The sequence below is a fragment of the Chaetodon auriga genome, chromosome 1 (genome assembly GCF_051107435.1).
Source record: "Chaetodon auriga isolate fChaAug3 chromosome 1, fChaAug3.hap1, whole genome shotgun sequence".
Classification (NCBI taxonomy): Eukaryota; Metazoa; Chordata; class Actinopteri; order Chaetodontiformes; family Chaetodontidae; genus Chaetodon; species Chaetodon auriga.
Window position 1 is genome coordinate 1,027,292 of NC_135074.1, and position 13,183 is coordinate 1,040,474.

Genomic DNA, 13,183 nt, shown 5'->3' on the forward strand with positions numbered 1-13,183 from the left:
AATGTGTAAAGGAGCAATACAGGAGATAATTCCTGTTGTGTGCTGTCAGAGTTTACAAGTCACCTGCCTTTGCCAGGCGTGCTGACATTGAACTACCTGTGGCCTAAATTTGCATTTATTTTGTTATTTTTTATTCTTATTCTAACACTCTGTCCTTTGCATGTTGAAACACTTGACTATATCTGAATACTTATATCTGGATTGCTTTTGAGCTGGGAGCTTTTAGTTGCAAATGTGTCTGTTTAGTATTATTATCATCGAAAACATGGCTGCCATCAACCAAAAACCTTTGCAAGGGGTGGGGCTTAGCAGGAACATGGCCATAACTCGTTAACCATCTGTCCAATAATCATAAAATAATCATCTATCAGGACTTGGATTTGGACACACTGGGGGCACTACACATACAAAAAATGTGTACCTCAAAACCTAGAGAACACGATTTTGCTAATTTAGGTGTGCATGCTCTGGGACAAACTTTTAACCAATATCTGAAGTGCCATATAGATTGGTACGAGTGGGCATGGCACATCATTATTATTTGCTCATAACTCAAAATGCAGCACAGGTTAAAAAAAAAAACAGTGGTAGTGCAGCCATTGTTAATATCATTCTGTCTTTTCAGTGGATTAGCATCTGTCATCACTTAAGTCCCAAATTTCCATTTTATCCTCAGATGACAGCATGCAGACAGAGCCAAACTGAAAATAGGAATGTTGTTGGTGGGAAAACATAGTGAGAGGGAGCCTAATTGTTGTTTGAGTGGTTTGGTTAGGCAGATTCTGCTCAGGCATGTGCTTTATGCTAGATGCTTGCAATTGACAAAATTATTTCCCATATATGAATTCTGTCTGTTCTTCAAAATGCTTGCTTTCCTGTGAATTATTTCTCACTTTAGGAGCCCATTCTCTTCTTCCGAGCCAGGTCAAAAGTGGGGGCATGTTTTAGAACTGGAAAAAGACCTGGCAGTCTACTGCATGTCCACACATGCTTGTTTGGGAATGTTTGTCTCACTTAAGGAGACTCCCTGTTGGGAGCTTGGCTATTGTGTTGCCTGGGTTCATTAACAGTACATAATGGTAAGAAATAACTGCAGATATCACATCGCTTGCCAAAATAATGTGCACACGCACATGTCCAGCTCTAAAGGGTTGTATATTATAGGTTTATTTTAGAATATGTTCTCTTTGGGCTCCTGGCCTATCAGCTGTCTCATGTATTTACATGGTCACGTTGCATAATCCACCAATGACTTCATGCTCTCCCTGAGCTGCTGTGTGGGAGGGGAGACTTTACCTGACAAGGCCAGAAGCACTTCCTCCTCCACCCGTCTGCACACAGGTGAGTGGGAAGTGTTACCTGGTCAAGATCTGCACTTATTCCTTTCTACCTTCTACTGAAACAGCCTCTCCTCAACTCCCCAGAAAAGGTAATATTCATTTCATATGCTACACATGGCTTTACTTAGTCCTAAACCTGCTCTTGGTTACTCTCTTTTTGTGTCTTCTGGAGGTAAATGGCTGCTGGGTACAGCTTTTTTCTTTTGAGATATATATATATATACACACACACACACACACACACACACACACACACACATATCTTACATTTCATTATATTTCTTCTTCTTCCTATTATTATTATTATTATTATTATTATTATTATTATTATTATTGCTGCACTTTAAAAATGTGGAAATCAAGAGGCAACATTTGTGGTTTTCTACATGCTGGCATAAAGCTTGATTGACTCTTTGTCTTGAGCGCTTTTTTGAATTCGGAGGATTCCCCATGTGTTTGAACATCGATCACATCGAGCCATGTTTTTTCATCGGTTGTTCGGTGTGTGGGGATTAGTGTACATTTCATGGGCAACAGAAGATGCCGGGGAAGGCTAGTTTGCAGTATGAATGTTAAGTGCTCAACCTTTCACTCACCCAGCCAGGAGCGCGTCCTCGCAACTGACAGCATGCAGGCAGTCAGATGTGGAGATGAGGAGAAAGGAACCGGTTACTGAAGAAAACATTTCCTTTTGTCGTTGGTGTTTTGGGACATGTAGTAAAACCGATATTAAGACATTTATAGCTGTTCTCCATACGATCCGCTCACTAAAGCAGGGCATTTAAAATATCAGAACTTAGATGATTGCTTTATGTCGAATAATTTGTGTTGCTACGTGTAAATTCGTTAAAAATATGTATTTATGCGTCCTTTACTCTCTCCTTGCTGTTTCCTGTGATGTGATCTATGTTTACGCGAGAACACTACATCTTTCGCTTGTGCGATCTGATCACCTCGCGCCCACTGGAAGACCCTAGAGCGAGTGGGCGGCACCAGCTGTCTCGAGCTGGAGAACAATGAGGCATTCAGGTCACGTAGGAAATGAGAACGTTTACAAGCTTCATAGCACCAGCTTGCTGCTGTTCAGAAGGTCTCTCCGGAATCCAGAAGAAAGACTCAAGTCACCCAGATGAAAAAATAGTCTATCAAAATATTATCTATATTTTGAAGAATACAAATATTTTTAACCAGTTTCTCAAGTTACAAAATCAATTTTCTAATCAAGCATTGGCAGAAAAAATCAAAACATTTTTCATATAATATCATATGAATTGAGTGTCCCAAGATTTGGACTCACTCAACAAATCTTGCGGGAATGACTGAGATGAGCGGAGCGGTATTAATGTGAGTTTACGAACTGGAAATTTGCCCAGGTAAGGCAGGTAAGGCAGGTAAGGCACATTTCCATGTTTTCCTGTGGAAATGAATGCAACGTAATTCTAGACCGTTTGGCACGATTTTCGCAGAGCTTCCCTACGCGTTATAGCTCTGTTGTGTATAAGTGGATAATGCCATTTAGACAGGGAGCGTTCACACACTGATGAGACGTGTTTTAGCTTAGAATAGTCTAATTCTGACAGATGTCTTGTCGGCAGCATCATTTCTTTAGACATAAAATAGCCCCTGTAAGCATCTCATTGAGATAAATATCCTCTGTAGACACAATCGTGTTATTTGGACAACTAGTTGCCTTTGGACAAATTCGACAGGAAACAGTTTGACAGTGGTCTCATCAGCTTTCCACAAAAACAAAACAAACGAAAAAAAAAAAGAAGAAGAAGAAGAAGAAGAATAAGCGATACCTCTCTGCTCACCGTTTCCATGCAACAGCACAGGAGGCTGTGAAGCCACGGAGCACACGCAGGGACAGATGCCATTGCAGTGAACGACACTACTGTGGGTCTGGTTTGGGTCTCAGGAAGAACTCCGAGCGCATTTTTAAACCCAATGGAGCGAGAAGATGAAGGAGATGAGGCTGTTGGGAGCTTAAAGGAGCACGATAGTGCAGAGAAGTCCGGTAAGCGCTTTATTCTCGCAAATTTATCTAAAATTATGATATTTAAATATGATCATGGTGATTTGTGCGCGTTAAAATGAAGACAGAAAATTAAGCGTAGCATGTGCTTGGACGCAATTTCTGTTTGTCCTTAAAATCCGGGTTGATTTAGGTGTAAAACGCACGTGGGTGCCCAGCAGGATTGCATGGTCGGAACCGTCATATCAGTGCTAACCTGAAGTTAATCTCATTAGTTTTTACATGAAGGCGCTGATGAGTTTGACTGATATACACATGATGGTCATTTTAACATGCTAATGCCGAAATTATTTCCTGTATTGAACATGCTTGTATCGAAATTATTTCCTGTAGTTGTTTTAACCGAGCAAAAATCAATAAGGTATAATTCAGATTTTATATTTGCCTTCATAAACAATATTTGGAGCTCTATTGTTTTTTGGTTTTGATTAACGACTTGGGGCAGCAGAACATTCTGTAAACATTATAGACATATTATTACCTTAATAAAAGTGGAATGTCCACCCAATGAATGTCAGTACATTTTTTGGTCGACACCAACTCCTGTCTCCATAACTGCTAAATGCTCTACTCTATTCACCAGCTTGTCTGTGATGATGTCTATGCTGGGCCAGGGGTGTACAGTGAGTTTTAGCTGGATGTGAAACAGCAAAGGGCGGCACGGTGGCGCAGCAGGTAGTGCGCGTGCCTCACAGCAAGGAGGTCTCTGCCCGGGTCGGGCAGGGCTGTGTGAAGTTTGCATGTTCTTCCCGTGCATGCGTGGGTTCTCTCTGGGCACTCCGGCTTCCTCCCACAGACCAAAAACATGCTCATTAGGTTAATTGGTGACTCTAAATTGTCCATGTCTGTCTATGTTGCCCCAGGGTGTACCCCGCCTCTCGTCCATTGCCAGCTGGGATAGGCTCCAGCCCCCCCGCAACCCCGAAAGGGATGCGCAGGTATAGAAGATGAATGAATGAAACAGTAAAGTTGTGTGTCCTAATACCAAAACAATTTGCTGAAAGACTGTAGATGCTCCATAGAGCTAAAGTGAACCATAGGGTTAGGTAGTAATTCATCTCTACATAAGATAGTCATTTAATCCATTGTTAATATGAAATATTGCTGCAGACATGAACATGAACTTAAGTTCTGAAGTGAATCAACAAGGAAATAATGCTTCAGTAATTATCACAATATTTGTCCATATTTCCCAACCTTGTACTGCCCTGTGAGCTCATTGATTTGATTATCCCATGCTATACTCTATATATGTCAACCAGATGATTTGTGGCTGTCTTCCCAAGGAAGGTAATATGTGCTCAAATGCGCATTCATAAAATTATGCAGCACTCTCCTCTTTCCTATGAAATAATGACCACTTTTTGTCACATGTGGCACAAATATTTGTGGTTGATATGTGCAAACTGGAGTTGATAGTTGTGTAAACAGACTGTCAGCTAACATTACCCTTAGAGTCAACTTGCATGCATTTACGTCCTGTTTTATCCCCATTTTAAGATGCACTCGCTGTAAACCAACCCTCTGTAACAGGCAAGAGTAATGGGTGATTGATGGGTGTCCTAAGATTTCACTCTGACTTCATCTGGTCAATGGAATATTTCAGCAGGTATTGAGATTCCTGGCTTTTGAAGCATCATTTTGTGTTCCCACTACCAGTTCTCAAGGCAATAGACAAATGATTATTCGTTGTTTTTTTTGTTTTTTTTTTTATTTTTATAATATCTCTCCACGGGAAGTTTCCATTTAATCTCTGCTCTAATTAGCTTGCACCTAAAAAATTACTGATTATTCCATGATCTTTGGAAAAAAACGTAAAATTCCTAAACACAGAGTGTGCATATTTAAATGGACATAAAATAATAAAATGACAACGTAGTCTGTACATAGCTGAATTCAGATTTCAAACTGGTAGTCTAGTCATAGTGGCAAAGATTTACATTGAAAACAGCTCATGAGGTGAAAGGCCCTGGTGCCACATGCAGGCTCTCTGCCAAAGCATTTGACAGATGATATCAATTCTTGGGCAGGATTATGTTGTTACAGTATACCTGTAAGTGCATATTACAAACCACAAAATATAGCTGTTTTATAACATTGTACTTTGCTTAAAACATGCTATGTAATTACAGATATTTGTGAAAACAAGCCATAGCAAGCTAACTCAACTAACTCAGAGCACCATTAGCCTAGTATCAAATGCTTTATTCAGTGGAAGAAAGTTGATATACTGTGCAAACACATTCTCTCATGCTTACTGCATGCTTCACCTGAAGCGCCATCCTGTCTGAGCCAGTATTTACCTCTTAGCTTTGAGGTCAAGACCCTGGTGATACCTTGATATGCCATCTCGAAAGAAATAACACTTGTATTTATGCTTCTTTAAAAAGGCCACATTTGCCATAAAACAGTATTTTTGGTTCATTGAAAACTTTTGCATTCATCTGCCACTCTAAAAGGCTCTAAAAGAAATCCAGCCCCTGGCACCCATTGTGATGCAGGATAGAAGCCATGATGGCTATAATACTGTACATTCAGCTGTGGTCTCACTCATAGTGTCTCAAAACTACTCGGTCATTCCTGGTAAAACTCTTTCTGCTTGTCTGTAGAACAGGATACCTTTGAAATCCACTCAACAATTTTATGAAGTAATTGTAGAAGGTGTATTCAATTTTGATAGCCATAGCAACAGTACTTGTGCTTGGTCATGTGTTAGTACGCTAGAGAGGGATATTATCTCACTGCACTGGTAGCTCTTACTTGCCAACAGCACATTTAGCAGTGACAAGGACTGCACATCAGAGGAAACTGGGCAATTACATTCAGTCTGTCAACGGATTGTAATGTTTGGTACCCTCAAATAGCTGTCTAATATTTTTTTTCCTTCTAACAGCAGGCTTAAGACATACAAAAGAGCCAGATTTTTTACTACATCAACATACTATTCATAGTATTGTCTTGTATTAGTTTCTCCCAGTTTTTGCTTTTGATAGTGACATTAAAGAAGGCACAAAGAAGAAAATAGTGCTGGAGTGGTTGTGTGTTTTGGTTCATTAACTATACACTATTTGACACCAGTTTTTCTGGAAATTGAGATTCAGAAAGTCTTGCACACTGGAAAGAAATTAAATGTGATGCGATCTGGGAAAACCCGTCGGATGTCGCGCCGGCACTTTTCCAGGAAAACATGAAAATAGGTCAAAAGTCAAAATATTGGTGAAATTGGGTTCTCATTAAATTATGATTTTACAACATCTTGTCTATCATTCCTGAAAATATCTCATTATATTTCGCTTGTTTAATATGTTAAAAACGTTGTTTAAATTAGGCACGCTGTTTGTTGTTATCTCCTACGAATGAAAAACGAACAGCGTGTGAAATCCGCCCCTAACGTGTTCGTCCACACAGCCTACGAAGATGGTTTATCTATCATAGTTAGGGTGACCAGATGTCCCGCTTTGTGCAGGACAGCCACGCATTTCCATTACTTTTCACACATCCCACAAATTGTGATGTTGTTGCGAATTATGATTGACAGTATCGCTAACAATTTGCGACAACGTCACAATTTGTGGGACGTGTGAAAAGTAATGGAAATGCGTGACTGACCCACACGAAGCAGGACATCTGGTCACCCTAATCATCAAAACATTATTTTGACGCCTCAGTCAGATGCTATGAGACACACAGAGAGAGATGTCAAAGCTTCAGAGATGGAGAGAGTTTGAGTTAGCTGGTTGCGTTCTGATTTAGAATCCTTGTCTTTAAACCTGTTTTTCTCAAAATTCTTCTCCAAAAAATCCTACTGATCAGCTGACTTTGAGTGATCATAACACTTGATGCAAACCAGATATCAAAATAATGACAACAGCTCTGAAAAGAGCTTCTAGGTGATATTAAAATCTCCAAAAGGTAAAGTTTTGACATGTGACTGGTTTTCCCAGATCCCATCACAAATGACTTATTATCATTAACATTTTTAGTTTGAAAGTAATAACAATAATGGAAATATTTTAGTTTAATGAAAGAAGCAAATACTATTGCAGCCAGTCAATACTCAACTCTCAGTAAAAGTGAAAATGCATATTATTGGAACTCTCCCTTCAACACTATGAAAGCCAAAAGACCAGAAATGCAATGACACTAATAATGATCTTGTGACAAAAATGTGTATTTTAAAGGGACAAATTTGAAGTTTTATCCCCCTGACTGTTATGGAACTGAAAGTATTTGTTGGAGAGTACAGCCAGGCGCAGCAACTATGCAACCCTAAATGAAAATATAATTTTCAAAAACAAAAATAAAATTTGTCAGTTTAAATCTTTTTGCTATTTTTAATTAAATATGGGCTTTCAATGTTTTGCAAATAATCACATTCTGTTTCTATTTTCATTTTACTCAGTGTCCCAACTTTCTTTGGAAATTGGGTTGTACAATATAATAACCATAACAGGACTGACATAGCTGAGCTACTTGTCAACAAGAAATAATGGAACAGTGAGTGATTTGGGTTCCCAGCTGGTGAAATGAGGAGAGATCACAGTGAACAGAAAAATATCAACAGAACTCTCCTGAATGTGCAGTGACAGGTTATTCCAGAAAAGTGCAGCTCAGTGGGCAAAGGCTCAGTGACCAAAAGAGTTACATCCACTCAGTCTCTTATCTGCTGCCATTGTTGTCTCATCTGTGCACCTGCTCTGTCAGTTGTTTTACACACTCAGCTCTCCCACACACAATCAGTGCCAGATTGTTCTTCGCAGCATGCAAGACTCTCAAGTGTGTCTGAACGGACTGATCTCTTGTTACCGGACCTGCCTGCCTTTGACTATCCCCAGTTGCCTGGTCCCTGGTAAATACCTTAGCCTTCGGTGTTCGACTACATCTGTTGTCCTGTATTTCCTACATCAAGTTCTATTAGTGACTGGTACTTGTTTGGTCAGCTAAACAATTCCTGAGCCTCACCACTGTCACTGATAGATGGGGCAGCGACAGCCTTGTATCTAAAACTCTGTGTGACTTCCGTGTTCTAGTGGAACTGCAATTGGATCCTTATCTCCGCCATTACTGTACAATCTGGCCAGTCATGGACCCAGCAAGATCCACCTCCCAAGTGAGTCACTTTGAGAGGATTGAGGGCACCCCCCAGCGAAACTAGGCCATTATGGCACTCGCAGCAGCAGCCCGTCCAGTCACCCGTCACAATTCCGCCTCCTCCTGTTAATAAACCCAGAGGGAGTATTCAATTCAATTTTCCTTTCAATATTCCTTTATTAGTCCCGTGAGGGTAAATTCCAGAAACGCAGGTTCCACCGAGATTCAGGGTACCCCTGAATGCTACGCTGGAGATCAGGAGACTTGCAATGCCTTCCTGATGAACTCTTTGCCCTACAGCCCCACACATTCACCTCCGAGCAAGCCAAGGTGGCGTTCACCATCAACCACCTGACAGGGAGGGCCCACCTTTGGGGAACTGCCAAGTGGGAGAGGGGCACACCAGGACTTCGCAGTGTAGCTATCTAAGGTGTTCAGTTATGGGTCACAAGGAGACAGTACAACACAGGCTGTTCTGAGCTTTCACCAATGGGAGCAGACGGTGGCTGATAACTTCATAGATTTCTGAAGAAAGGCTCGCCAAAGTGACTGGAACTCCGTGGCACCTTCTTCTCACAACGTCTTCCCCGGCGGAGTGGAATTACAACATCGCCTACTAGGAACTACTGGTGGTCAAGTTAGCCTCAGTTAGCCAGTGGTGTCACTGGCTTGAGGAAACTAAGACACCCTTCCAGGTAGGGCTGGGCGGTATACCAGTTCATACCGAATATCGGTGTATATTTTTGTTATGATATGAATTTTTAATATACCGCCACACCGGTGTATGTGAATGCACAACATTTGGAACGCTGCGCTGTGTGACACTGTTTCAGATGGACTGTTGTCAGTGCTACTAAACACGCATGGTACGGGGTGTGGTGAGGGTAAAATCTAGTGCTCTGGTGTTACGTTACGGTGAAGATGGATGGGATAGACATTGAAAGTTCTGAAACTAAAGCTGCATAACTAGTAGAACATGATGACAGAACTTGTGCCAAAAAGAGGAGCCATGTGTTGTTTTTTTGGTTTAAAAAAAAAAGAGCAAGTGTTGTTGGGAAGTTGTCGCCGGAGCCGGCAACACGAGCACTTTGCTCCACCACATTAGCCGCAAGCATGTCTTGGAATATCAAGAATGTATGCAGTTAAGATCAGGGCCCTCCACTTCAGCAGGTAACACAGGAAAAGCAAAAGAAAAATCGAGCCAAATGTCACCTCCATGTGCGTTTACTAGAGGGAATCCCTACGACAGAAAAAGCAACAATGGATCGAGATTACTAACTCTATCACTATCCACCGAGCCAAAGACATGGGCCCACTTAACACTGCAGAAAAAGAAGGCTTCAGGCGGATGATCAAGACAGTGGATCCCAGGTATGAAATACCGAGCAGAAAATATTTCAGCCAAGTTGCAATCCCCGACTTGTACCAATTAACCCATTTAATACAAGTGCCGCCTGTACAGGGGGCAGCGTGAGATGCCCACAGTTCAGACGGTCAATGCTCACGCTAAGCACCAATCCTAACTTGTAGCATATCCGAATGACGGGGAGAAACTCAGCTAAAAGGCACTACAAAGCATTGCCACCCAAACAAAACATATTCATACAGCAATAAATTATATGCGCATGTAACGAAAACACGAAAATAGAGTATGTCCACTTTACAGCATCTGCTGATTTCACCACTTCACACAAACCACACAAGCCTGATATCATATGAAAGCAGAGAGTCTGCTGATCACGAAGATGTCTGCCTCCTCACTGTGCGATGGAAACTCGGCAAGCTAGCAGCCAAAGAGTAGCAGAAAAACTTTGTTAAATTATACAATATGTCTTACCTGTGCTGTTTTGTGTTCAAAAGTTATATTCCAGCACGTAAAAACACTGCTAATGTCTCCTCCTATGACTCTGTGTTAGTTTGAGATCAACCGTGATGGTCCTGGTTGTTTACATAAAGAGGGGGTTTCTAGAGTGGAGGGAGCGCTCTTCATGCGATATACTATCTCTGGGGTTACTTCCTTCAAGATCGTCATTGGTGTTACTATGGTGAATTTGGGTGCTGCCCCTCGGATCTCATGACTCTGACTGGTTGATAGAGGTATCGATCATCAAAATTGACCAATGGGTCACTGAGTTATTGACCGGTGAAACTGCACACTTAGTTTCACCGCTCCTTCTCATTTACACATGAATAGACAGAGCACTGACAGAGAACCCTGTTGAGCAGCCGGAGGTGTTATTTTACTGTTTTATTTGCATTTCGTCTTTTTATGAGAGATAAGAACAATAGCAAGCAGAAAAAAAGATGAAAAAGTGTTTTCAACAGAGGAGTGTCTTCGTATGGTTGGACGAGATAACAGTACTCTGCCCGGATGCGCCCAAATGAGCGCCTGGACATACCTGTGTTAAAACATCTGCCTTCCAGATGAAAGAAAAAAAAAATACTGTCATATACTGTGAAACCGTTAGAATTTTGAAAAATACCGTGATACACATTTTTGGTCATACCGCCCAGCACTACTTCCAGGTCTGTCCATACCTGGAAGTGTCAGAGCCATGCGCCTTGCTTCGGCAGTTTCAGGAGAAAATTTCAGGGGTAAATTTATTTTGAATATAGTTACATTAGTAAATCCATTATAATCAGAAATGCTGTGCTTTAAGAAAATAGAAGCTACATCTCAGGCTTTCTTCAAGCAGCTGTACTTTGATGGTACAGCAGGTTTATACCATATTTAGTATAGAGTGCTCTAGTATTGAGTATAATATCTGCACAGAGTTTCAGTGCGGATTTGCTGCGACAGGTAACTTTGGACAGGCGTCAGGTAACCTTTTTTCATCCCCCGAGTGAAACAGATACTCATGTTCAGCTGCGAATTGAACCAACAGCAGTACCTCAGAATTTTCCTTCTGCTGCACAGTGTCACTGAAAGAGACCCAAAACAACTACAAACAATAAGTCATTTTAGTGTGTGTCTCAGTTTATGGGACCTTCTTACAGTCTGGGGGTATTGCTATGAATGAATGTGTGGAGGATTTGTGTCAAAATCCATGTACGGCTTGACATATGCAGGAATTTATTTTCTTCTCATTCACTATAACAGCCATTCCAAATTACAATATTGAAAAAGTCTTGTAAAATTTTTATCAGCTTTAAATTCCACAAGGACAGCACTGTCTCTAAGATAATAACACCCATGGCTAATGCCAAATTAATCTCTCTCTTAATTATTCATCTCCCAGGTTCTCCTCCCCTGACTTGTGAGCACTCAGGCAGCCCGCAACAGAAGCAGCCTGCCATGATGATGAGGAGCGACAACTACTTACCAGTCCCTGATGAAGAGAAGAACCTGGATGTGGACTTTGTCAACACCAAAGCCAGGACCAATGAGTCAATAGTAAGACGCTACATCCCTACTATCATTCCATTACTGCAGGGTTATGGCATGAGGTGGAGGGAAGTGGCAGTTGATCCTTGAAATATTTTTCAAAGAGAAAACTAAATAGATGTGAAGTTTTCTAGAAACACTGAATTTTCATTTTGATACATTTGAATATTTTCATGGCTATGCTTTCTAATGTGTTTAGCCAAGACGGGCCTGTCTCTAATGAATGTGGCTGAGACAAATGCTCAGATAATATGACTCTATATACACTCACTTTATTAGGTACACCTGTTCAATTGCTTGTTAACATAAATAGCTAATCAGCCAATCACATGGCAGCAACTCAATGCAGCTAGGCATGTAGCCGTGGTCAAGGCAACTTGCTGAAGTTCAAACCGAGCATCAGAATGGGGAAGAAAGGGGATTTAAGTTACTTTGAATGTGGCATGGTTGTTGGTGCCAGACAGGCTGGTCTGAGTATTTCAGAAACTGCTGATCTACTGGGATTTTCATGCACAACCTTCTCTTGGGTTTACAGGGAATGGTCTGAAAAAGAGAAAATATCCAATGAGCGGCAATTGTGTGGACAAAAATGCCTTGTTGATGTCAGAGAGATGTTGCCTGGTCTGATGAGTCTCGATTTCAGCTGCAACATTCAGATGGTAGGGTCAGAATTTGGCGTAAACCACACGAAAGCATGGATCCATCCTGCCTTGTATCAATGGTTTAAGCTGGTGTTGGTGGTGTAATGGTGTGGGGGATATTTTCTTGGCACACTTTGCCCCCTTAGTACCAATTGAGCATCGGTTAAACGTCCCTAACCCTAACCCCTACTTCCAGCAGGATAATGCACCAAGTCACAAAGCTCAAATCATCTCAATTTGAGATGCTAAAGAAGTAATGCTATTGTGTCAATATGGACCAAAATCTCTAAGGAGTACCAACACCAGTGTTAGTTGCTTTGACAGTCACTACAAACACATTTATGCCTGTTTGAGAGAGTTTTTGTGTGGGTATCTGTGTTGTAGCTGAGCTAACATCTCTCCTACAACAGCCTCTCCCGCTGTGTGCTTAGAACTGACGGAAGCAGTCATAACTCTGCTGTTTATCATGGTTAAGTTTGTGAAGCTGTGTGACTGTAGAAGAGTTATGGACAGGAGCATGTGTTGTGTTTACTGCCACTGAAGATAAATTAATATTTTGTTCATGTACAATGACACTAGTTTGCCAGCATTTGTGAAGGCTTGTTAATGATGACAGCTATGTTACACTTATGAGGCTAAATTAGGTTAGATCCAGAGGTCCCAACCATGGTTGAGAGTAGGGTTGAGCCAG

General features: G+C 41.2%; 1 protein-coding gene across 3 annotated transcripts in view; it reads left to right on the forward strand.

Moving 5' to 3' along the window:
- Positions 1 to 1,338: 1,338 nt before the first annotated feature.
- Positions 1,339 to 13,183, forward strand: part of ano1a (anoctamin 1, calcium activated chloride channel a) — a 123,171-nt gene continuing 111,326 nt past the window's right edge. For 2 of the 3 annotated variants that reach the window (XM_076745164.1, XM_076745981.1), the window contains exons 1-2: positions 2,426 to 3,357; positions 11,706 to 11,860. In XM_076745164.1, the coding sequence (XP_076601279.1) occupies positions 3,288 to 3,357; positions 11,706 to 11,860 (225 nt within the window). In that variant the 5' untranslated portion in view covers positions 2,426 to 3,287. Of the gene's footprint in view, positions 1,430 to 2,425; positions 3,358 to 11,705; positions 11,861 to 13,183 lie in introns of those variants that run through there. The other variant, XM_076746813.1, reaches the window with a different exon arrangement.